The 25,574-nt window shown below is 45.4% G+C and overlaps 1 protein-coding gene across 4 annotated transcripts in view; it reads left to right on the top strand.

Moving 5' to 3' along the window:
• The window catches only part of ASH1L (ASH1 like histone lysine methyltransferase), a 599,934-nt gene that overhangs the window by 400,551 nt on the left and 173,809 nt on the right, over positions 1 to 25,574 (top strand). For all 4 annotated transcript variants that reach the window (XR_014972078.1, XR_014972077.1, XM_085637967.1 and 1 more), the window contains exons 14-19: positions 2,872 to 3,033; positions 5,408 to 5,502; positions 5,693 to 5,850; positions 17,121 to 17,273; positions 18,181 to 18,235; positions 18,333 to 18,465. Coding sequence is in view for 2 of the 4 variants with exons in the window: in XM_085637967.1 (XP_085494093.1) it covers positions 2,872 to 3,033; positions 5,408 to 5,502; positions 5,693 to 5,850; positions 17,121 to 17,273; positions 18,181 to 18,235; positions 18,333 to 18,465 (756 nt within the window). In the remaining 2 variants the exon portion in view is untranslated. The remainder of the gene's footprint in view (positions 1 to 2,871; positions 3,034 to 5,407; positions 5,503 to 5,692; positions 5,851 to 17,120; positions 17,274 to 18,180; positions 18,236 to 18,332; positions 18,466 to 25,574) is intronic.

The following is a 25,574-nucleotide window of genomic DNA, read 5'->3' as shown; positions in this document are numbered from 1 at the left end:
GTCTGTCTTGGGAGTTTCTTTTGAACAAAGATGCTGTTCACAGTAGATCCGGTCAATGTTGAAGGCAGTCAGACCTCCCAGGGGCTTTGGAGGTCACTGGCTGCAGGACTAGGCAAATTTTGGCGCAGGATCTCTGTAAACTGCAGACGGACCGGTAGGGCTGTGGGCAAATCAGTTCTTTTCTGCAGTCTCCTCTGCTGGGCGTATTCTTTCATCCTTCGTCTTAGGTTGCGGGATTCTGTCTTCTTGGTTCAGAGATGCCCCCTAAATACTGTATTTAGGGGGTGTTTTAGTGGTACTCGAGGTCAGTAACCAATGGGCTACTGACCTTAGGGTGACTACACCCTTGGTGTGCTCACCCCACGTGGCCGAGTGGGTACAATCCCTGACCCTGATTGGAGAGTATCTGCAAGATGGCGGGCACTGAAGGGTGGGCTTCACCTCGCCTCCCCCACCTGAGGGGGGGGTTGCAGAGGTGGGCACACCTTCTGGGCTGTTCTAATTTTTTTCCGCCTGTCTTTATGCCAAAAAGGAGGGGACAGGAAGGGGGCCTGCTCCTGATAGCAGGAGAGGGTGGGGGTTGCAAAGTCGGCAAGGCCTTTGAAGCTCCCCTGCCACAGATGGCTGTTCCTGACCTGGGGAGGTGTGAACACCTCCGTCCAGGAAAGGCTTTGTTTCTGGGCTCAGGGAGCGAAGGCTCCCACCCAGCGGTCCAGAAACATGTCTCATGGTGGCAGGCTGCTGTCTACCAGTCAGGTGGCCCAGCAGAGGTTGGTCATTTTTCAGGGGGCATATCTAAGATGCCCTCTGAGTGCTTGTATAATAAATCCCACACTGGCATTAGTGTAGGGTTATTATGCCGTGAAGTTTAATACCAAACTTCTCAGAATTCACTAAAGCCATTATGGTGCTTTGGAGTTCGTAATGAGAAACTCCCTGACCATATACTCTTTATGGCTTTACTGGCCTTACAGTGTCTAAGAATGGACTTAGACACTGCAGGGGTACGGCGCTCATGCACCTGTACCCTCACCAGTGGCATAGTGCACCCAGCTAGACGGGTGGCTGACCTATGCCATAGGCAGTGGGTTGTAGGTATGGCACACAGGGATGTGTGCCATGTTGACTCTTCACTTTTCTATGCACCAAAACACGCAGCCTGCAGTGGCAGCGTGTGTGTGTTAAGGTACAGGACGTCTAAGGGTGGCACAAAATGTGCTACAGCCCTTAGAGGCTTTCCCTAGTCGCAGTGCCCAGTGTCGCAGGGACTTCTATGTGGCCAGAAAAGTGCCAATTCTGGGTACGAAGGTACAGTTTTGGGATTGTACACAGGCACTGGGAACCTTATTGGCAGGGACCCAGGGCACATCAAGTCAAAGTGCATCAGAAAACTGGCAAAAAGTGTGGGTGGGGGGTTACTGCAATAGAAACCCAGCTTCTTACAACAGACAAACTTAAATGGGCAGCCAAACGACTAAGAGCAAGCTGCTGATTGAACACTTATCTAGAGCCATATTAAGGTTGACAAAAAAGCGAGCTCTCACTCGTTATCCCGAGCACTGGAGGTCTAACAGGCAAAGGCGCAAATCGCCGCTCTCTTTGGTGCCGAGAGATGGGGTTGCACTGACACTCACAAATTGGCACTGCAGAGAACAACTTTGCACCGCAGTTGGTTTCCCTACTGATCACCGCCTCCCTTACCCCACTTCTCTTTGATGTAGGCGTAAAAAGAATTGACGAGCTGGCTCTACTTTAGCCCCTAGCGTACTGGGTCTGCCTTTGGTCTACACCGGAACTCATTGTTTACAGAGATTTACTTAGGGATCTAGCTATTAACACTAATGCAATGCGTGGTACCTGGCAAAATTATGTCCATGAATGGTTTCATAAGCTAGCCTTGTTGAAGACTGTGGGATGAACCGAACTCCATACGTAAATCTGAGCTTGAGGGCTTAAAGTCTCGCTTTTGGGCACACATTTACGAGCATTATGTAGGCACTGTGGACAGGGATGACAAACAAATATTTGGAATTTAAGATTACTCCTTGCTTTGGGCCACTTTTGCATGCAATCTCTCCACCTTTAGATAAGAGCTTTACATGCGCTTCCGCCTGGGCATTCTCTTGCGGAGATCTTTTACAAGCAAATGGGAAAAAAAACTGGTGTCGAGCCTGTGCCCAGCCTGCTGTTTGGATCTTGAAACTGAGGTGCATGACCTGCTTTTCTGCCCGGTGTACTTGGGCTTTTGTCAAAAGTCGATACAACTAATTTATCCAAATCTGGGGGTTACTAGATACTTAGTAGCCCAGAGAATCCTGAAAAGTGATACTTCTCCTTTGATTGTGTTTGCAGTCAGTCACTTTCTAGCAAACGTTTGGTACAAGCTCAGTAAGAACGTGCAGTGATCTACCTCATTAATTTTAATGTGCTCTAACATTACCCTGCTTTCTGTGTAACGTTTTCCACTTGCAAAGAACTCTTTGGAGCTTAGAATGTGATATGCACTTTGCACCTGGTTTTTACAATTCATGTAGTCATGTAATTTTTTTATTGGAGTATTTCCTATATTCTATTTTAAATTAATTTTATTACGACATAATGTTATTAAATTAGGAGAGGTAGTTGTAGTATTACAACTGCACAACAACCCCCGAAAGTATACCTTTTATGAATTGCAACTGTTTTACTTATATTATATATGTATTTTATTGTTTTTATGTATACTTTGATGATTTTTGTACAAATGTATGAAGTATTTTTACCTCTATAAATTAATGTATTTACATAATAAGGTAAATCAAAACAGATATGAGTTATCTTTCTCTGGAAGGTCATTGTTCCAGTTTCTTAAAATTACATTTTCTTTTTAAGCAACTCTGCATGTGTGGGTTTGAAAAGTGCAGAGGTATCATCGGTGGGAAGAGCCAGCGAATGAATGGCCTTCAGAGCAAATCCAACCCTCTTCTGTCCTCTCACAGACGAACAGGCCGCTCCAAAGAAAAGAGGAAATCCAAACACAGGCTGAAAAAAAGGGTAAGTGTTGCTAATTGCCCAAGAAATGCTAAGAAGCAAAGTGCTAGGTATTTTTATATCTGATTACATGATCAAAACCATCTGTGAACATTTCACTGAATTGATGATTCTAGATGATTTTAGCATGTTAGCAGAAGTCAGCACTCTAAACAACTGCCTGCTTCTCACTGTATTTAGTCTTTTCGCTTCAACCTGTTAGTTATCAACCTTTCTCATAAGACCGCTCACACACTGGATCCTACCTTTAGTAACCACAATAGGATTGATTGCATTTGTTGCTATATCCATACCTGGGTTAATCATAAAATAACAGAGTTTCAGGAATACACTAAACATAGTATTTCTCTTTCTGTTTCCATGAAAAGATCCATTTCATGAAACAAACAATGACATACGACGGGAAAAGGAACATAAAATAAGTAAGTAAAACCACTTACCTTGCGCTCACCGCATCGCCGACTCAGCGATGCGGCGAGTTCAAGGTAAGTGGTTTTAATAATTTATTTATTTTATATTCCTGATCCTGTCGTATGTCACTTTCACCACCCCACCGCGCCTACCTGCACGCACTGCCCCTGCCCACAAGGACTGTATAACTGCCTGTACCCTTAAGCATAAGGTAAAAGACTAACATACGTCACACCTTTTCAACTAAATGTTTGAAAGAGAAGGAGGGGAAGCTTCTTCTGTGGCTGAAAAAAAGTTAAATCTAAAAGATCTCCTAGATCTGAGTAAGACAGTGACACCTCTTCAATCTCTCAGAGAAGGTCACATAAGAGGGAAAGGTCCCATGATCAGGGGATTTCAGAGGAGTCCAGGAAGGCCATAAAGCAGACTCGCCATGAGTCTGTCAAGGACCGTTCCAAAAAATCTTGTCAGAAACTGCTAGGTCTGAGCCCTCCACATCCTCTGTGAAGTCTGGAGTTCATCCTCCAAAATTCTCCTCCGAACCATCGACGACAAAGCCTAAGACTGCTTTAAAAATCTTGACGACCACCGTCTCACTGTCGAGAACACCATCTTCGACGAAGGTTACCACAGTGACGTTGATGACTGATGTGGTGCATCATGGGAGCAAGGGGTCTCCTGCAGGTCTTAAAGGCACGGTACCCCTACTCTAATGCCTTAAAGGCAAGGTGTCCGTCTTCTTTGTTTCTTAGTACTCTGCTGCAGCCTACAGGCAAATGCCTGCAATTACAAGTTTGCTTTATGGCAATAAAGCATTATTGTATGACAATTGTTTAGTGCTTCCTTTTTTCCTTATGGGTTAGGAAGGTAGGGGTACTACAATGCAAACCTATGTAATTTCAGCATTTGTGCCATGTTGGAAACATTTTAGGCTGCATGTATATGTTTTCACATATGCATATATATATATGTATATATATGTATTTTCTATATGCTCCGGGATCCCGCACATGGGCGGGGATTATTCATAGATTATGACTTTGATTAGTATACCCCTGGATGAGAAATAGGATTACAGGTAAGTAACTAATCCATCTTGCGTCACTAGAACTATAAATGAACGGAAGAGACATACAGCAACATAATTACCCAGGTTAATGAACAAAAATCAACAGGCCACACTGTTAAACCTAGAAAGAGAGGTAACCAGTTTTATAATTGTGATGGTCGCAACAAAGAGGTCTCTTCTTGCTATGCATCACATCTATACCTATACATAACTAGCTCTAGTGTATCATTATAATAGCAGCTCCGATCCGCGTATATGTGGTATTACTACTATGAATGTTCCTGGCATCCTTGGACCATTCACTACAGTGCTTGATCTTGACTTACTTTGAAGGTAGTAAATTCTGTACTAATTCTTAACTGGCTAAGCGCTGTCCAACTCACCTTTGGCCTTCCCTTCTACTATGCCAGCTTCTGGGTCTTTGTAAGTGGTGTGCTCCAGAAGCCGGGACGGAGTCCCTTCTGTGCTTGCTCTGCTAGCTGTGGAGCATCGCATGAATATCAGCGCTGATTGGCTATCTCTCCTGCTACACTGCAAGGCTCTTTGTAAGGAATTTCTAGGGAAGATGGTTGTATTACGGAGTTACCCATGTCCTTTCTTTTTCAACTAAATGTGAAAGAGATCAGCATATCTAGCCCTCCAAAACAAACGTGATTTTGATCTCCCCCTGGCATTGCCAGTGTGATATATATTAGGAAAATGTTTGAGGACCTCAAATCGGCGGTACCACACAGTGAGTGTGTTTCTACGACTTCACTGTCTATCCTTATGTGTTCATGAAGTTTGTATACCTTATATTAATAGACATTTAAAGTCTGAAAACTATATAAAGGCAGTCTAATAACTTTATTAAGTCTACATCTATTTACTCTCACATATAAATTATCTATTTTACAGAGGGGGCACTTGCCAGAAGAACCCAGTGAAAGTATCAGCACCCCAACCCGGCTGAGTCCACAGTTGCAGATAAAGCCGATGTCCAACAGGGAAAGGTAAAAGAGGCATGATGTTGTAGTTGCTCAATATATTTGATCGCCTGTTCCTTTTCTTGAGGTTGTGCACTTGTACTTTTAGAGAGTGTTCCAGTGTTCATTGCAGTTTATTGGTTCTCCATCAGTAGGACTTTCATGTATACTTCTTTCACATGCATTACAAAATCTTCTGTTCTTTTATTGGGTTTAGAAATTTTGTTCTGAAACATCATGTTTTTCTGGTGAGAAATTGGGAGAAGATCCGACAAAAACAAGAAGAAGTGAAGCATGTAGAAGACAACATTCACTCTGTGACGTTATACAGTCGCTGGAATGGGATGTGTCGGGATGATGGCAATATTAAATCTGGTAATTCTAGATGATGCATTCATTATTCCACGCACTGATAATTCTCGTATCATGTTCTGTATCCTTGCTGTTGGATTGGATTTATTTTAATGATTGTTCAGAAGTTTTGTATATATTTTCTGTGGCCATAGCCTTCCACTTCTCATTCCATAAATCATTCATTGTGTAAGTTTGCAGAAACTATTTGGGCTTGCTTACAGTGCTCTTTTTACAGCATGGGATTGCTGGTACTTTGCCTTGCTTAAAAAGTATTCATTTGTCAAGCTCTGACCTAAACATAACCTACACCCCTGTTATGTCTGCTCATACGTTTACTGCACTCAAGTCTCTTTTCTCCTCTTAAAAGAAGTTGGACTCTTATTGCCTAGCTGAGGAATCCCTTTGCTCATCCAACTTTCAGACAGTTGCATACCTTTACAATGTCCCTCATGGAATATCAGATTATGGGGCGTGGCCAAGCCGGTGACTAAAATGGCCGCCTGGCTCTGAAGCTCCATTCGGCTCTCCAGCTTCCCGGCGTGCTCCTGAAGCCAGCGCCGACATCGCACTGCAAACGCGATGTGAGGGATATCGGAAGGGAAGCTGATCCCTCCGATGCAAGAACGGATCCGCTGGGTGCCCGGGAACAGCCGCTACGGAGGCGGGAGGACGTCGCGGTGCAGCCGATCAGCTGCAGGCTCCACGCTCTGTCTCCTTCCGCGTGCAAGGCCTGAACCGCCCGGGACTGACCTCGACTGCCTCCGTTGCCGGTGAGAGCCTCTGCGCTCCCTCCCTTTGCTGACTTCCTCGCGGCCCCTATCAACTGCCTCCGGCCGCCGGGACAAACATCGCTACCGGCAGCATGGCCGATTCCTGCGACACACACGTGGCATGCGGGGGGAGAGAAGCGTAATGGAACGACGCGCGGCCTCACCTTTGCTGGCCGAAGTGCATCTGCCACCACACGCGCACATAGAGACGAGCATGAAAGCGGGCTGTGGCGGAATGAGGAGCGACGTGCTCCAAGCGCTCGTGCCGGTGATGACGATGGTTCGAGGACGACATTTCCGCCCCAGTTTGCTGCCTTTGCATTAATCCGCTGGTCAAGTCTTCGCACCCTCCATTTCAGCGGGAGCCAACTCCTTTGTGGGCCCCCATCCTGCCACGCAGTGGGCTCTTGGAACTTGCACCTGTACACAGGGCTCACAAGACTAAGCCTCCTCTCCACACCAACTGCCCCGTTCTACTACGCCTGTTCTCCCCTGAGGTATATGGGGTCTGCCTTTGACCAGATGCCGTGACAGCCTGGTCACCAACAGCAGGAGTGAGGAGTTCCCTCTTTTTCCTCTTGTTTCAAGCTACTGGGGTGGCGCCTCTTCTAACCCCCCCCAACACCCCCCCTCCCCCCCAAGTCCTGGCGGGAGTGATCGAACACGTTGGCAATACCCGCTGAGGGGCCTGGTGGGTCACGGTAACATCGCTCTGCGCGGCATGGGCCGCAAAGACCCAAAGCAAAGAACTCTTCCATTTGAGAAGCTCGCGGACACCACCCCAGCACAAGATCCAGCCATGGAAGAGTCTGCGCAGAACTTAGGCCAGGGAGACGGCTCCTCTGACGTGGCGCCCTCTCTGCTCCAAGGGATGAGAGCGGGCTTTAAAGCATTAGACAGCCGCTTTGATTCACTTGATAAAACTATCTCCTGTCTCGGCTCCAAAATTCAGGCTCATGACAGAAGGCTAGATGTGGCATCTCCAACATTGAAGATGGGACTGCTCAATCTGCTAAACGTCTAGAGCGAGTAGAACGCATTTTGAAAGAGGTTGCCATAAAAAACAAGGACCTTGAGGCGTGCAGTCGCCGAAGTAACATACGCATTCTTGGCGTACCCGAAACGACTCCTACAGGCCGCATGGATGTATTTGCAGAGACTGTTGATGGGATTGTTTGGAAAAGAGGCATTCACTCCAGGCTTTGTCATAGAGAGGGCGCACAGATCACTGGACCCTTGCCCCAACCCCGGTCTCCCCCCCCCCCCCCCCCCAGGCCCATTGTGGCACGCGTCATGAATTTCCAAGATAGAGACACAACACTCCGCCTGGCGAGAGAAAGGGGAGATGTGGACTGGCTAGGCTCCAAGCTGTCCTTCTATCCAGACTTTACAGCTATGGTTCAGGAGGCTAGGCGTAAATTCAACAGGGTTAATGCCACCCTAAGAAACTTGGGACTGCGCTACGGTATGTTATACCCGGCCACGCTAAAAATTGATGTTGATGGCAGGGCCCGCATCTTCAATAGTCCAACGGAGGCACAAGAGATCTGTCGTGCCTACAAACAAAAAACAACTCTTCGGTCAGAGCGGGATCTGGCTCTTACACCCCTCACAGCGGTTCAGATGCAAGTGCGGAACTGTTTTCAAGTGCTGGCACGGGATGATCGGACTACCTAAAGTACACCATCTTGTGTTTAGTTTTGATAGGAACACGTTATATAATTTTATATTGCTATTGCATTTAGCTGGAGGCTTGCCGGGGCGTTGCTGCCCCCCATGGTGTATCCTTTGTGCATGGTTTAGTTCACTTTGGGGTACTGCTTTTTGCGAATGTCAATCCAGCATAAAGCAATTTGGTACTTCACGGCATTATCATTTGGGGTATGGCCTTACCCCGGATGGGGTTTGTCTGGGTGGGGGGAGGTGGGAGGGTATTTTCACTTGTAAGTCAAGTTTCTTTAGTACAGTTGAATCGTTCAAGATTGATCATTGTTGTTCGTAGTCGCTCTAATAATATGATGGAAATGTTACACCAGATGGATGGCCAGGTTCGGTAATGCCGTTGGTTTTTCTAACTGGTGACTGTCCAAATATCTTTGTAAACTGCATCAGACACAAGTTTCGAAATTATGCGACAATTTATGGCTAAAAAATGATGAACGAGCATACATGTGTAATTCTTTTGTTTTGAAGAAAACGGAAAATAAAGTTTAAAAAAAAAAAGGAATATCAGATTTACAGTCACCATTTCTCCTTCACAGAAACACACAGATTACACTTGGATTCATTCAATTCTCCATAGCCCATGTCGTGATATTCATGTGATTCTTTTGTGATTCTTTCTGTATGAGTTCTCAAAAATTAATTGCTTTGGTGGTGGTAGGTGGTGTCTTCAGTTTGTATGCCATGACCATTTAAGGACTTGTCGAGAGGGTGCAGCATATGAAAAAGTAGTGTTAATCTCTTTTTGCAGCAGCTTTTTTTCTTCCGAAAATGTCTTGCTGGTTGAGGATCATTGTATGATTCACCTTAGCCACCCTGTGAGAGTACGTTACCTAAAGGGACTCTTGGCTTTCCAATTTAGAGTATCATGTAACATCAGTGGTAAATTACGATTCTTGTAAAGATAATGCACAGAAAAATTCTGACTTCCCCTAGGGTACCAAGGTACACTGGACTAATGTTTACTTCAGGAAGTGACGGAATTCGAAGCTCCAATTGCGTTTCTCAGAGTAAATAAAATTCCAAAATAATGATTTTGAGTTAGTGATGCATGGAGAAAAAGGATAGTACTTTTATTCCTAGTTCTATAGTATATGATCCTTTATAGATTCTCATGCTCAAATAAGCCCCGTCATCAAGCTGTAAGTCCTACGGTAATATAAAAAGAACATCTGAATGTTAAATATTGCTTAAGAGGCTGTAAACAGACGCCCCTACCCTTCATCAAAAACATTGAAGGAGGGGCTTTTTAAGTCCAAGGCTAAATACACTATCTCTTTAGTCTTCACAAGTGCATAAAACAGTTTAAATAAGGGAGCATTTTGAGCACTTATTCTTCTGTAAATGTTGAAGCCTTTTCATTATGTGTAACACATTAAAGAACCACCACAAACATTTCCCAGACAAATGGAGAAGAAAACATTAAAACACAGTAGTCCATCACCTTGGGTAATTAATGTGGGAAAAAAGTGAACACGCTGTCACCTAATTATATGTTTAAGAAGTCCATAGCAGATTACCCGTAGGACTCTCCACAGCCTGGAAAGCATAATTTGGCTGTCTAGCCATCTTCACACTTGCACCATTAATGATAGTCCCACTGGCAATGAATGGTCCGGGGGATGGTAACACCACAAGTGGCAATATCGGTAATGCAGGACACTATTGACTGTCAGCAAGGACATCATGGAAGTCCATTATGACACCGTTTAACACCACTGAAAACATACTGTTTATGAGACTCCCAGTGAGGTGGCCAGCTCCTATTATCAATTCAGAGTTCTTTTGACAGTTCTCTCTGAAGACTTGGTCACCAAGTGTTCTCCTAGTTAAACGACTGATAAAATGAGTCATCTAAATTTGATATAGCATCCACAGAGGTTTCCCTAAGGCTGTTGACAAGCAGGGCTTTTCTCTCACCAAAGAAAAATCATGTTTGCGTATCTTTGCTCCTTACAGATGGATGCCGTGCATAGAAAGAGTCTGAGATCCTCAAAAGGGAAAGTGTTTCCCTCAGATGTCCACATTCATTGGTCTGAATCTAACCAACCAACTTCAGAGAAAACATGATTTCATAGTTTCTTTTCAACTGTTCATTAGGTCTGATAACATCTTCAATTTTTCAGAAGTCATTTTGCCACCTGCTTAAGAGACAATAGCTGGAAGATGTGACTTTCAACATCTGCAGTGAGAGTCAGTGAATTTTGAGCTTTAACAATAAAAAATCTCTAATTTTGCAAACATAGTTACTTTGGGAGCAGTTCCTAAAGTGGCAACTCATTTTCACCTCATGGGACCTGTGATATTAAAAACATTTTCCAAGACCTGCCCAATGTCTTTGAGAAAAGGCTGCACATTTTATATGTAAGAAGGTGCTTAAAATTCTATACAGAACAAATACTTAAGTCTACTTAGTTGTTCGTAGCCTTTGATAATCCTCAGAAACGACAATCCACATCAAAGCAATGCATAGCCCTCTGGTTGCCAGTGGCTGTAACATTCTGACATTCCAAGGCAGGCCAACTTCTCCAAGGTCCCTTTGTGCTGCACTCAGCAAGGCGTGTTTCTAAATCTCCACATCAACAGCTCTCGAAGTGACAGTACAAAAAGACACTGCAGTGGAATTCCATCATCTTTTTCAGTAAGACAAGTCTAATCTGGTCTACCCATCATATACTGTTATGCTTGTGTAAGACTGCATTATGCAGCTTGTTATTCAGATTCATTCACATGAATGTATGAATGATCCATTACTGAAGACGACAAGCATTTCTGGCCTGTAAAGATAGTTTTAAAGCATTGGTATCTTTCATAGATTAATATGTGACTCACCCTTCTCCCCACATAAGTTCCATTTTGAATCAGTTACACTCCTTCTGCAAAATCTGATTGATTGTAGGACCAAAAGGCACTGGTCTTCATTGTGCTCTTGCCTCATTGGCTACCAGTTGAGGTCAAGATTTTCCAGTGGCTGTGTACTTACAGGAACTAGCGGTGCACCTATATCAGATAAGGATGTCAACAGAGGACACTGGACAGTTCTGGGTTAATCTTAAGTGCAGGTCAAATGATGCGATATCTGAAACTAGAAGTGCTAGAAAAATGATTCAAATAGTTCCGAAATCTGGATGATCTCCTCCAGCCAGCGGATGCAGAAGCCTTACCCGAATGTGTAGACTGGCTGTATCCTTGTTTCTCTGGGGCTGAAGCAGGGGGTAGACGGATCAAACAAGCAAGCATTGGATGTGTTGGGACGATGTGCGCCTACCCTTTTGGATCAGCTAGTTCAACGATGCAGAAATCCCTCTTGATTCTCCTGCATATCTGGTCTGGGGTGGGTTCCATGTGACTCCTACCCAGCCTCAGTCATACAACCATTCTCATGCAGAACCTTGCACACAGCAGTGGCTGTGTGCACATTTTCTGGTTTCAGCAAGGCATACTTCTCTCCTCCAAAGTCACCTAAGCTATTCTCTCTCTTCCTAGGTCACAGGAGCAAGGCGACTCTACAGGTCATAACTAGATTGTCCAATTGGGCTGCAACACCATTTTGACCATGGGACATTAGTGTTATACAACTATACCCACACAGAATACTGGGTTGGAACCACTCACTGCCTTAGAATATCTGGGAAAAGGCCTTAGAGACTAGAATAAAAGTGTGTTCCTGCCAACCCTCATTTAGTAGACTGTAGTGACACCTGTTTATTCTAATTTCAAATGCAGATGATACACCTTGGCGATAGGCACTGCAAATCTGTTTTCTAGTAGCCTTTTTTGTTTCAGTATGTATTGAGACACATAGGGAAATCATGCACATTCTGCAAAGCAGACTTCAGTCACATTTAGTACAAGATCACTAGAGATTACAAAGAGGGCTGGTTTATTTTGTAAGCAAATCACACAATTTCTGGGTTAAATATTGGTTTCTGCTATATAAACAAATCAAAGAGTTCCATAGTAGCCATAGGGCCAACTGGAGAAAGAGTGGGGGCAGCTGAGCGACAAATGATCCACAGAAAAGATACTCTCAGACAGTAACTACTCAAAAGACCACCTCCCCCTCTCTTACAGAGGGCAGTCCCGAGACTAATTCGTCCCCAGACATTAGCTCGACCTGCAGGAGGGACTGCATTCCTCATTCAGTTCTCGCCTTTTCCCAAATTCACAAAGAATAAACATGTCTTGTCTCGCCCCTATGAGTAAATATATTTTTGACCCCTAAGAGTAATTTAAAATTTCAGATAGCCCATAGAAGCATTGGCTCCCTTGTCATAAAAATCCTTCTTCACCATCATTAGTTCTGTGTTTTTTTTCTAGCCAGGCTACTGAGAAACAAGTCTAGGTAAAAGGATGCACCAATTGCTGCACACCACAGCTAATAACACACTTTTACGGACTTAAGCTAAATAATGGCATCAGAGTTCAAACTTGACTGGCATTGACACACGGCATGGCCTCATTCATTTCCTAGCCACCCAGTGACGCCTATAGCTCTCTCATCATGTTTGTTATCACTGTCGCAAGCAATTTGGTATAATTGGTGAGGGTACACCCAGCATTCTCTGCATTGTTTTACGTGTAGTGCTTAGTTTATAAAAAATAAATAAAAGAGGCCAGGGCCTTTGTCAAGAGGTCACTGTAGTTTGCTCCACCCATTGCCCCTGCCAGCGCTGCCAATGGCAGTACCAATACAACTACTAACTATCACACTCCTACAAGTCTGGCAATTGAGACTATTTCAGGCCCCCAGGGGTATAAGACAGGCATTGACGGTAGGTATTAGTCATTTTAGTGTGTATATATAATTAATAATACATTGTTGTGCTTATTTCTTAATTAGACAAACAGTTCCACCATGTGGCAGACTGTTATAAGTGCTGATATTGATAATTAAGAGCCGGTGCCGAGCACCGGAAAACACCGGCTCAAATTGAGCACTGGTCTCGTGTTATCAAGTTGCTCATATTGTGTATCCAGTTGCACAGTACTAGTTCTAGCACAGTTATGAACGTCCAGGTAATGTATGCGGGATCTCGTTCCTTCCAGTGTTTGCTGCACTTTGTTTTAAAGTCTGCACAATCCCTCAAGTTTGTCCTTTAGTGCCTTTATCGCTTCTTCTATATTAATAGGCTTCCAGTGGAAGTTTTCATGAATTGATACGATTGTGCAGGTGTGGCTGAGAAGAGTCATCTTTACCTTTCTTTATTTAGGCCACTTTCACTTCCTTATACCACACTGCAGGCTGCAAGGCGAGCAGGCCAATTTCTGCACAGTTATGCAGATGGGCATATGCATCTACATTACAAGCCTCCTTAGTCCTACAAATCCCCCATCTTTGGTTGACCAAAAGGAACAAGATCAGCCAGGCAATGGGGAAGCACAGCCCTGAAAATGTTCAGTGATCGCACTGAGGCCTTGCAGCCAGTGCCTCCACCGGTACATGTCACATGACTGCCAAATGTCTCCATGGCACACATGCAGCTCACTAAGTCTCGAGTCACAGTTCTGATGCTTCTACTCGGCTTTTCTCCCGTGGCCGTGTTTACCCTGCAACACCTTCTTATCTGATAGAGATATCTAGCCACAGATTTCTTACCTTTTAATTTCCCTGGTGTGAGACTAGATCCAGAAGATTTTTTTTTAGCAATCCCGCTGCGCGCCGGTAGGTGGCATCTGTTAGCTCCGCGTTGCGGCGGCGACGTCTGCACCATTGTGACGACTTCGGTGTGCTAATGTCAGTTCTTTTCTTTCTTCACAAGTGAAGCGATGATCAGTGAAAAGAGCTACCATGTGTCACTTTTTGACAGAATTTATTGTTACATTTTGTTGACCCTTTTTGGTGTGTTAGGTTTTTTGTCATGTTGTGGAAGACTTCGGGTTTCCAGTTTTGTGGCACCTGTCACCGTGCCATGTCAGTTACGGACCCGCACCTAGTCTCCCTGTGGTGCCTGGAACGCGGCCACGACTCAGTCGTGCTCTGGCTGACGGGCCATGGCCCTGAAAGCTTTAAGGGAGTGGTCCTTAAAGCTACTTGTGGCTTGGCAGTTAGCACCGCGTGGTCCTTTGTCCCACTACAAGTCATCGGGACACTCCGGTAAGAGGCGCAAGAAGCATAAGAAGTCGAATTGTGCTTCTACTTCTCCCCGTCCGTCGGCCAATGCGATGGAGTAGTCTTGTTCTAGGCTTTTTTCTTCGGAACCTGTGCCTGGGTTGGCTCCTCGCCTCCCCGATTTACCGGGAGCCGGACCGACCCCTGCCCAACATCGTGATTTTTAAGAGACCATGCTCCTCATTTTTGGGCGGCTTGATCCCACCTGAATGCCTTCGGGCCTCGCAGGGGCAGAGGGGGCGCGTTGGTTTTCGCACCTGCCGCTCAAGCTCCAGCGTGCCATTGCGACCTTCCCCGTCTTGACACCGAGACTCCCGAAGGCAGCGCCAGCCCCAATCTGATCCCCAATGACCCAGAACCGGATTAGTGCCTAAAGATGCTGATCCTGACAGAACCTCCAGGTCCTAGGTCATTTCCTCAGCTCTATTCTGAAGGGCTAGGAATGGAGGAAGATTGGGAGGGGTCGCCGGTTCCTTTACAAGACAAGTCCTTATCAAGACATGGACTGGTGTGAGGAATTTGATGAGGCCAGTGGACTGGATACCTCTCCAAATTCCGGCTTGCTTTCTCCCCCTACCGTGGCTACGAGTTTGGGAGCATCATATGCTATGGTGGAGCGGAAGGCGCCTGAGGTTCTGGACCATCGGCTCCCTTCCGTGGCGGTCAAGACAAATATCTTGACAGAGGTCCTGCAGCCATGTGTCTTCTCTTCGGAACCCTTGCTGCCCTTTAACAAGGCCTTAACAGATGTCCTACTGGGAACCTGGTCGAAGCCTAGCACAGGGGCTCCTGTGAATAGGACAATCGCTCACCACCACTGCCCTGCACCACACAACCCAAATTTCCTCACCAATCACTGAGAGCTTGGTGGTCCAAGCCTCTACCTCCCATGGCGCGTTCCCTGCCGATCCCCTGGACAGGGAATCCAAGAGGCTGGAGAGCCGGGGTAAGAAAATGTTTTCTTCTGCAAGCCATGCATTGTGGTCGGTGAACACCCCATGCTTTTTGGCTGTTACTCCCTCTCTCTGTGGAGAAACTTGCGCAAGTGCTGCCTCAGGTCCCGGAGGAGGCCCAGCTGACCTCACCCAAGCAGTATCAGTCGGGAGACATGAAGCAAGTTCACCATTAGTTGTGGTCTCGACACGACTGACCAGTAACTTGAGACCCTGTGTACTTCTAGGAAGTTAAAGACGGGTAGTAATCCAATCACTAAGCATCTCTTAGAGCTGCTTATCCTTGATGGTCTCCAGAACCCTGACCGGTCAAAAGATCAGGACAAAGTGGGTGGGGATGCTCCAGAATATGGGGCAGGAGGGGTAACCCCCAGTGGCCCTAATCCTGAGCATGATCAAGAGGAGTATGAGGACTCCACCTTGATGAACTCTCATCCAGGGAATAGTGCAGATGGCACAGAGGGTGTCCCTTGGAGTAGGTCCCCCTTTATTCCGCCTGGGAGGGTTCAAAGCAGGCAGAAGAGATCTCTTCGGAGACCAGGCAGAAATGGCGCTGGAGCGCTTTAAGGACATAAAGTATGGGGCAGGTGATACATATCAGGGAACAGGACACAAAGCCAAATGAGAAAGGGTGCAGAAGCATTGCTTTTTTAAAGATGAGAACCCTCACTCACCCTAGGGTGACATGCTTCATTATTGGGTCCCCTCTTCACACTGGGACCATGGGGTACCCAGTGTGGGCTACAACTGACCCTAAGGAGAGGAGCAAGAAGGTTGTTTTTACCAAATCTTCCCAATTCAGAAGTCTATAGGGGAGAGAGGAGCAGAGTGCATACAAAAATTATATAGTTAAAACTACCTCTTGGTGGGTAAGGTCAACTTTATTCTGGCACCCCCAATGGATAGGATTACAACCAAGCCAAGTGATACAGGGACATAGATATTCTCCTATTTCATATTCTGGTCAACATGTTTCTGCCTTAATCTGCCCATCAGGTGCATGGCATTCGTCAGGACCAAGATTATGAGTCGCACTGCTTGTAAAAATAAAATTGAAAATTATACTTTCAATAGTCTGGTCTCTTTCCCGTGGTACCGACATCTAGGGGGGTCCACAGGGTGCATTAATGCCTAAACAACTATCCCGCTTTCAACAGTGTCTTCATGGCGGGTCAGAGATAGTTCCTCTCGACCACCGCATGTATGAAGGGGTGTTCCACCATGGAGGGACTGTTGAAGGTGAATAAAGATAGCTCTCCTCGCTGCGCTCAGGGCTGCCCAAGGAGGTTCTTGAGAAAATGGGTTTAGGGTGCCCAACTTGGGCCAAAGACAAAGAAGCCATCTTGGACTGCTGTCTCTGTCTTTTATCCTTAAATGTTCCTTGTGATTTTCTTTAAGAAGGTATTTATGGTATAGACATATGGCATATCCAAACAGAAGCAAGGTTTCCTTTCACATCCTTGATGTGGCAGCTGTTGCCTAAATGTAAATGCCCTTTACAGCAATATCTTCATATTTATTATGTTTCTTTAACTTGTATGATATGACTTGTCACCGAATTGGTTGAATAATTCTGCTCCTTATGATAGCACATGTTAAGGATTCCAAATTTTGAAAATTCCAAATTGAGAGAGCTCAATCCTAAACGTAACAGAAATTCAAAGAAGAATCATACCAGTTTTGCATAGAAATACTCCTGATAATGCCATTCAGTGTTCCTGTTGTTTATTTCAGATGTCTTCATGACCCAGTTCTCAGCACTGCAGACATCAAGGTCGGTACGAACTAGGCGGTTAGCAGCTGCTGAGGAGAACATTGAGGTGGCCCGAGCTGCACGCCTGGCACAGATCTTCAAAGACATCTGTGACAGTATCATCTGCTATAAAGGTGAGTGACCTCCTTATCCTAGCCTTTCTTTATCGTCTTCAAACCCACACTGTCTGCCAGGTAGTCAATTATCAGTGGAGTGAATTACACACCAGGGTCTTCGATATAGCATTATCCTATAGCCTCTTGCCATACAAGAACAACAATCTGCTTTCCCTTTATTGTTTCCCAGACTTTATCCTGCTATTACATGTTCAAGCCTTGCTAGATATGTCTCGCATTTAAGCTACGTCCTTCACCCAGCATTTCCACACACAACCTGATACTCTTTGTTGGCTCCCATGCTGCCATCAGTGAGCTTTCCTTTTCCCTATCACAGTCTCAGTTCCATCCATTACCAAACCTTTTGCTCCTTAAGGTCTTTATTTTTGGACACTCCAACAGCCACTCCTTTCCCGCCCATAACATTTAGAATATGAATGTCACCTCTTTTTCTAGTTAGCCTGTGTATGCTACCTCATTTCCCAGCTTACTATTCAGCACTGATTCCACTTCTCCTGTCTAATTCTTTTTCAGTCTGACACAAAATGTTTTTGTCCTTCAACCTAAAATCGCTTCACAGGTTAGACTTACTTTCCATGCTCATATTCAAGTGCGAGCAATCAGGTATGAAGTTTGTTTGAATCACCCCAAACCCTACCACACAGTGGGTCAATAAATCTGTTCAACTTCAATCGGGTAATTGTGATCAGTCAAGTGAGTGGTACATACAATTATGAAGTATTTGTATGATATTTTGAAAAGAAATCAGCATTTGTTTTGTGGGTGCCTAAAAAATAAACCAATATTGGATATTCCAGTGCACTGGCTGACACTTTTGGTGTATATCTCCAAATACATTGTTTATTATTGAGCGAATGAATTCCTTTGCCCCGAAACTTTTTGTAGCTCTGATCTTCTCTTTTAGATTCCTCAGACCAGATTCTTGCTGCTCCTTTGCTGAACCTTCCACCCAGAAAAAAGTAAGTTGCACTTTTCCTCTGGTGAGTTTTACTTAGATTTTATTTTAAGCAGTTTGACCAAATATTAATACTCACATTTTTTTCTGCTTGTTTTAAGAAATGCAGAATATTATGAAAAGGTCTCGGACCCACTTGATCTCATTACCATCGAGAAGCAGATCCTGACAGGCTACTATAAAACTGTGGAAGCCTTTGACACAGATATGCTAAAAGTTTTCCGTAATGCTGAGGTAAATGTGTTGTAATTTGTGATTCTGGGGACTAGATGCTGGGTTGGATTGGTGAGGTGGGCATACGGGCATTCGTTGATGGGATGTGGCTAAGGGTCAGCACGGGAAATAAAGTCCAAGCTAGTTTGGGTGCACAGAACAAAGGCACACTGCACTGCCCCAGACTCCAGGACCTGCACTTGCTAGGCAGGCTGAATATGTGGTTGGCTGCTCTATAGCACAGCACCCCCACCCCACCTCAGAGCAGATCAACTCATGCTTCTTGCTGGCCAAAAGGATGCAGGAAGCATAGCTGTGCACAAACACACACTACACTTCAGGCCCTTAAGACTCAGCAGGTTAGTCTTGCAGCGTCTTTTCATTTCACTGACTTGCTGCATCCCCCCCCCTTACCAGTTACTCTTCAACTTGAGGCGAGGCAATTTTGCAGAGACTGTCTGAAAGCCTCCAAAATGTGTTCTCTTCCCTATTGATCAAGAACACACATGGTTAGCAGGTATGACATGTTTAGCCTGTTCTGGTCTCACTTCTCTCATAGTTTCCAGGTCCACCATGTTGTGACGTAGCTTACAAAGTCTGAATCCAAAAGATCTAATATCGTATGGTAAAATGAGAGACCGTTCTGGAGTCAGTTGGCAGGAAAAGCACTTCAGTGAAATCGTTGGGGAGTTAGAACAGCCCTTTTCTAATAGCAGATTTATATTTACTCCAGTATTGGAGCTTTCATAGATTCACATGCCTGAATCATTCCCCGCCGTCGAGACGGGAGTCTCCGGTACATAAAAAAGCATTGCTTAGTAGTATACCAAACTGAAAAAAGGCCTAGGCCCATATTCCTTTATGTAAAAAAGGACTAAACTTGTCTCTGAACCAATCAGAACCTCTCACCCTCTAGAACCCTCCTGAGAGAACCTTTTGCCCCTCAGATTTTCTACCGCACGTTGTGCTAGGGATTCTCTTTTGAGCTCTGCTCAAATTCTACAGTTTGGTTCTAGATTGAAGAGTTTATTCAACTGATTTTTCATCATCCACTTCTGGAGAATGGCTGACAATGAGAAGAAGCCTACAGAGGTCACTAGGATTGTTCGAGGAGTTCTGTCTAGCCCGTGGGCTCGAAATTAATGTTTTAAAATCCAAATTTATGTCTTTTAATCAGCCAAAATCTGCTAAATGTAAGATATTTATGAATAATTTGTTACTGGACCAGGTCCAAGATTTTACCTATTTGGGCATTTGTATTCAGCATGATCTGGGTTGGAAAAAGCAGGTGAACCTGGCATCTCTTAAGCACTCCCAACTCTCTGGTGCATTAAGCAAAGAACATGCTAAATCTTTGACTAAACCTATTGATCCTGCACTTCGGGTGTATGATGCCAAAGTGGTTGGAGCTGCACTTTACGGAGTTGAGCTGTGGGGATTTGAAAATGTACATAAACTATCTTCCTCTGAAAATAATTTCTTTCGAAATCTAACCAAACTACCTCAGAGTACTCCCCTTAGTCCCCTGCTTTATGACCTTGGTATGAGACCAATAGCATTAATTGCCTCATTCCGCCCTATCCTATACTGGCGGCGTTTATGGGTCACCCCCGAACTTAGGCTTTTTGCTCTTGGCCTAATGGACATTATCAAATTGGACATTTGTCGCAAGGTCAAGTGGCTCCGCAGGATCTATGAGTCGCTTCGGGACCTGGGCTTAAAAAAACCTGTGGGAGGATCCTCAAAATGCTTGCTTCCCCACTAAACAAGTACTGAAGGCTTTGTACTGGGAAATGGTAGCTTCCCGAGTTTTCAGATCTACAGCACCGCTTTCACTATCTGGCATCTTCTTGGACTTTAAGGACACTATTTCCTTGGCACCCTTTTGGGACGATATTACCAATCCTTTGGACAGGAAGCTTTATTTTCAGTTAAGAGTTGGTAGTCTCCCAGTAAGAGAGTTTACATCTAGATGGTCTACAGAAAATGTGCTTAATTGTCCCGGTTGTACTGCACCTATCGAATCTGTTAATCACTTTTTGTTCCAATGCCCTTCCTATGTAATTCCTCGACAGACCTGGCTTAAACCAATGTGCCGGACCTTGGGTACTAGAAACACCAAGGTGGCAGTTCGTATTTTACGGTCTGCTGAAATTTCACTTGTTTACATATCTGTTGCAAAGTTTCTTGGAAGGGCATGGGTGATTAGGAGCAAAGTGTTGTCCTGATTAATTTCCCCTCCCTTGAATTGCTCAATTATTCTGTAAATATCTCTATTTATTTATTGTTTCAAACTATTCTAAAATATTTTAAAAATGTATTGTCTTGTAAATGTATGGAATCTGTATGCTTTTATGACAATCGTCGAATAAAGCTTTCTTGACTTGAGAAGAAGGATTTATTTAGAGCCTGCGCCACCTGTTCAAAGAAAAGGTTATATACAGACGACCCTCATAAAGATTGCATATACTGCCTTTACCCACACTTTCAGGCGAAGGAATGAGGGATCGTGAAGGTAGACTGTTAATTTGGCTCCAAAAACTTAAGACCAGGAAGGATGTTGCGTCTACTGACAGTGATGAGGCGTCAACAACTTCAAGGAGATCTCAAAAAAGAGGTAGATCTCCTTAGGCTCATACCTCCGGGGAAAGACCTGAGAAGGCTCTTAAAAAGATCACGACTGGGTCTTCAGAGCGCAGTCCCTCAAAATCTCCTCAAACTATAGAAAAGGAGAGCAAGGGTCATGCTTCAGGGGTAAAACATTAAAAAAAGACGAGTTCAGAGCCTTCAAAATCACCCCTTAAAATTAAACATTCACTTCAAAAGCCAGCCTCTACATCTCCTGAAGAGAAATTAGGAAAATCTACGTCGTCGACGGGATCGTCAACGAAGAAAGTAGCGTCGTCGACGAAGAAAAGTGAGGTAAAGATCACTATTAAACCTATACCCTCGTCAACGATGGCGTCGTCGACGGGCAGTGTCGACGACGAGAGCGTCGACGGCGGCCACATCGACGACGACGACTACGTCGTCGACGCGAACATCGACGACAGTGACGGCAGCAGCGGCGACGACGGTTTTGTCGGCGATTTCGATGGCAATCTTGTCGACGGGCTCGTCGACGAGAGAAAAAACCCCAGAAAAACTGGATTTTACCAGGAAAAGGAGGATTACCCCAGATATTACATCTCCAAGCAAGGTAACACCTCTGGTTCCATCCCACTTGTTAGAGGAAGAAGACTCGCAGGAGGAGGATAATGATGGTCCTTTTGGCTACGCCAGTAGCCCCTCACAATTACATGTTAAATGTCAGGAAGATGACTGGGAGGATGATTATGGAGGATTTCAAGACCGTCCCCAGCAACACTATCAGGAAGAAATGGTGAGCGTTCCATCTTCACTGCTGATGGATTTGCAGTTTATGTTGGATGACTATAAAAGGAGGCATCCTTTACCTCATTCCCAAAGGATACCAGTGACTACTTCACACTCTGTTCCATGTACGCCGGTGCAAAGACAAGAGGTACCTGTGTCTTTGCCTATATCACCATTACCACAACCGGCTCCAGATACCTTTGACGATGAGGAGCAGGAAGAGGGGGAGATAACGGATGCTAGTAAAGAATGGGATGATTATCTCATTCCGTCCCCTTCATCTCCTTCACCGAGGCCTGTCGACTCTCCTCCGGAGGACATCGGGGGGTTCCATAATCTTATGGAGAGAGCTGCACAGAGATTTGTGCTCAACATGTCATCGGACAAAACAGAGTGCTTCTTGTATGATTTCAAGGAGCCGTTTCGCAAGACAGTTCGATCTCTCCCGATTGTTAGTCATCTATGGGAAGAAGGTCTCAAGGTCATGGAGACGCCGGCAACGGTTATTCCAGTACTCGCCAGGCTGGACAAGGAATATAAAGCGCCCTCGGATGCTCCTGCTTGTCTACTAGGCCACCCCAAGCTGGACTCAGTTATAACTCAAGCGGCTCAGCAAAAATCGAGGAATCAGTCGGCTCCAATCTCAACACCTCCCGACAGAGAGGGTAGGCGCTTGGACAATGCGGGGAAGAGATTTTCCTCCATGTCTGCCCTTCTAGTTTAGGCTGCGAATGCCCTGGCCATCCTGGGTAGGTATGATAGGCAAATGTGGTGCGACCTATCGCCTTACATAGACAGCATTCCTGAGGCTGACATACAGGAAGCCAGGAAAATCCTCCAAGAAGGTGAAAGGACTTCGGCTGAAGTCATAGATTGCGCAATGGACATTGCGACCACGGCCTTCAGATCTTTGGGTGGAGCGGCTGTTTTGCGCCGACAAGGATGGCTAAGAGCGACAGCTTTTAGGCCCGAAGTCCAGAATAAGATCTTGGACCTTCGCTTCAATGGAGAAGATTTGTTTGGGAAGCACATTGACTAGGCCTTGCAGAGTAACAAAAAAGATACAGAAACAGCTAAATCTCTGGGAACATTGCAATATAGGAAAGTTCCTTTTCGAGGCTCAAGAGGTAGGGGCCAATCCTCCTATAGAGGGGGTTACCAACAAGGCCGGTATACTTCTTACTCCACCTCATCTCAGCCATACCGTCAACAGTATTCGCAGCGACAAACAGGAGGTTACACGAAATCTACTCCTAGAGGTCGAGGAGGTCGTCAGGGGAAAGACAACACCCGGTGACGATGACAACTTTCTGACTCTGGCTACACCTATTCCTTTTATGTCACATGTTCCCCTGGGTGGAAGAATTTCTTATCATCTTCAAGATTGGCAGCAAATAACTACGGACCAATGGGTCCTCAACATAATACAATTCGGACATACTCTAGAGCTTCTGCAAACCCCCCCTTGTACACCACCAAGAGGTCAAATATTTGCATCAGACGCGTCAAGAAATTCAAACAATGCTCCGAAAGGGAGCAATAGAACCGGTACCGAATTCTCAGAGAGGAAGGGGATTTTATTCCCGGTTTTTCCTAGTCAAGAAAAATGTTCTCCAATGGCGCCCTATTTTGGACCTCAGATCCCTAAATACTTACCTCAAGGAACAATCCTTCAGAAGGATTTCCCTCCAAGATATTCTGCTGCTATTAAACCCAGGAGATCATATGACCAAATTGGACCTACGGGATGCGTACTTTCATATCCCAATCTATCCTTCCCACAGGCAGTACCTCGTTTCATGGTGGCCGGAGAACACTACCAATTCAGGGTACTGCCTTTTGGCCTGAAATCAGCCCCGGGAATTTTTACGAAATGCCTGGCTCCAGTGGCAGCAGTTCTAAAGAAGCAGAAACACCAAGAATATCCTTACCTCGATGACTGGTTAGTCAAAGCACCATCATCAGCGTCGGCCCGGTCGTCAGCAAGGGCTTGCGCGGAACTGTTTGCCAGATTGGGTCTGACTTTAAACGAAGAGAAGTCAACTCTTCAGCCGACATGAGATATCAAATTCTTGGGAGCAATTCTAGAAACAAAGCGTTCCCCTCCAAGGAAAGACAGCTGGGAATAATATCTCTATCTCAGGCTTTTATAAAAAAGAAAGTCTCTTTCAGTACGCAAGTACAAGTCATTGATGTGAACGATGTCATCTTGCATTCCCCTCGTGCCTTTCTGCAGGCTAAGGATGCGTCCGTTGCAAGAGCAGCTAGATCTTCAATGGCATCAAGCGACAGGATCCTTCAACGATTTACTCAGGGTAACGTCGACCATGATCCACGCGGCAACATGGTGGACCCGGAAACGGAACATCTCGCAGGGCCTTTCTTTCCTGACTCAACCAGCCCCATTAGTGGTTACGACAGATGCGTCCTTGGAAGGCTGGGGAGCATCCCTTCAGGACCTGCGAGTCAGCGGTCGCTGGAAATTGAACAAGCAGCATTTGCATATCAACCTCTTGGAGCTCAGAGCCGTCCGCTTAGCATTGTTGGCGTTCCTACCAAGGATTCGAGGTGCAGCCGTGTTAATAAGAACAGACAACACAACAGCGATGCACTATTTGAACAAACCGGGAGGAACAAGATCACTCTCCCTGTCTCGAGAAGCCCAGTTGATATGGGAGTGGGCTCTACAACACAGAATATCCATTACAGCGGAACATCTTCCAGGGGATCAGAACACCAAGGCGGATACTCTCAGCAGGCTGAAGTCTGTCACGAATGGGAGATCGACCAAGGGAGTTTAAACAACATCTTCCAAAAATGGGGAAGACCGACAGTAGACCTCTTCGCGACAAGGGAGAACAAGAAATGCCAGTTCTTCGCAAGCTGGCTTCCCCAACGGGGATCTTGGGGGAATGCGTTTTTGATGGCATGGTCAGGCATCTTTGCCTACGTCTTTCCTCCAATTCCCCTTCTGCCGCGGGTTCTTATGAAGATCAAAAAAAAAACATGCAGGATAATCCTGATAGCTCCATGGTGGCCCAGGCAGCATTGGTTTGCGGAGCTTCTACTACTGTCGGAGGAACGCCCGATTTGCCTCCAGCCGATACCGTCCCTTCTGACGATGTTCCAGGGGGAAGTACTTCATCCGGATCCGAAATCACTGCACTTGGCAGCCTGGCTCCTGAATACTGCGAATTTCAACATCTGAACATCCCATCGGAGTGCAGGGACATTCTATCTAGAGCCAGGGCGGATAGTACAAACAAAACATACCGGATGAAGTGGAAGAGATTCTGTTTATGGTGCATAAGATCTAACATTCATCCTCTGCACTCGGTAGCTCACGAGATTGTTCCATACATCTTGCTTTTGGCAAAGTCCGGTTTGGCTCATGCATCGATAAAGGTACACCTAGCCGCAATATCACGCTACAGAAGGACTGCCTCTGGTCCATCTTTGTGGTCCGCTAGAGTCATCAAACAATTTATGAAGGGATTGTTCCGGGTTTTCCCTCCAATAAAACCTCCACCACCTCTCTGGCAATTGAACATTGTTCTTTCCCAGTTAATGAAACAGCCCTTCGAGCCAATACACAGGGCAGATCTGAAATTCCTATCGTGGAAAGTTGCGCTTCTCATTGCGCTCACTTCAGCCAGGAGAGTGGGGGAAATTCAGGCTCTCACGGTCCAGGAGCCTTTCTTACAATTCAAAGAGGACAGAATGATACTCAAGACTAATCCAAAATTCATTCCAAA

This window comes from Triturus cristatus, chromosome 12, assembly GCF_964204655.1.
Source record: "Triturus cristatus chromosome 12, aTriCri1.1, whole genome shotgun sequence".
Lineage (NCBI taxonomy): Eukaryota > Metazoa > Chordata > Amphibia > Caudata > Salamandridae > Triturus > Triturus cristatus.
Note: the sequence above shows the minus strand (reverse complement) of the source record. Positions and strands in the feature narration are given on the sequence as shown.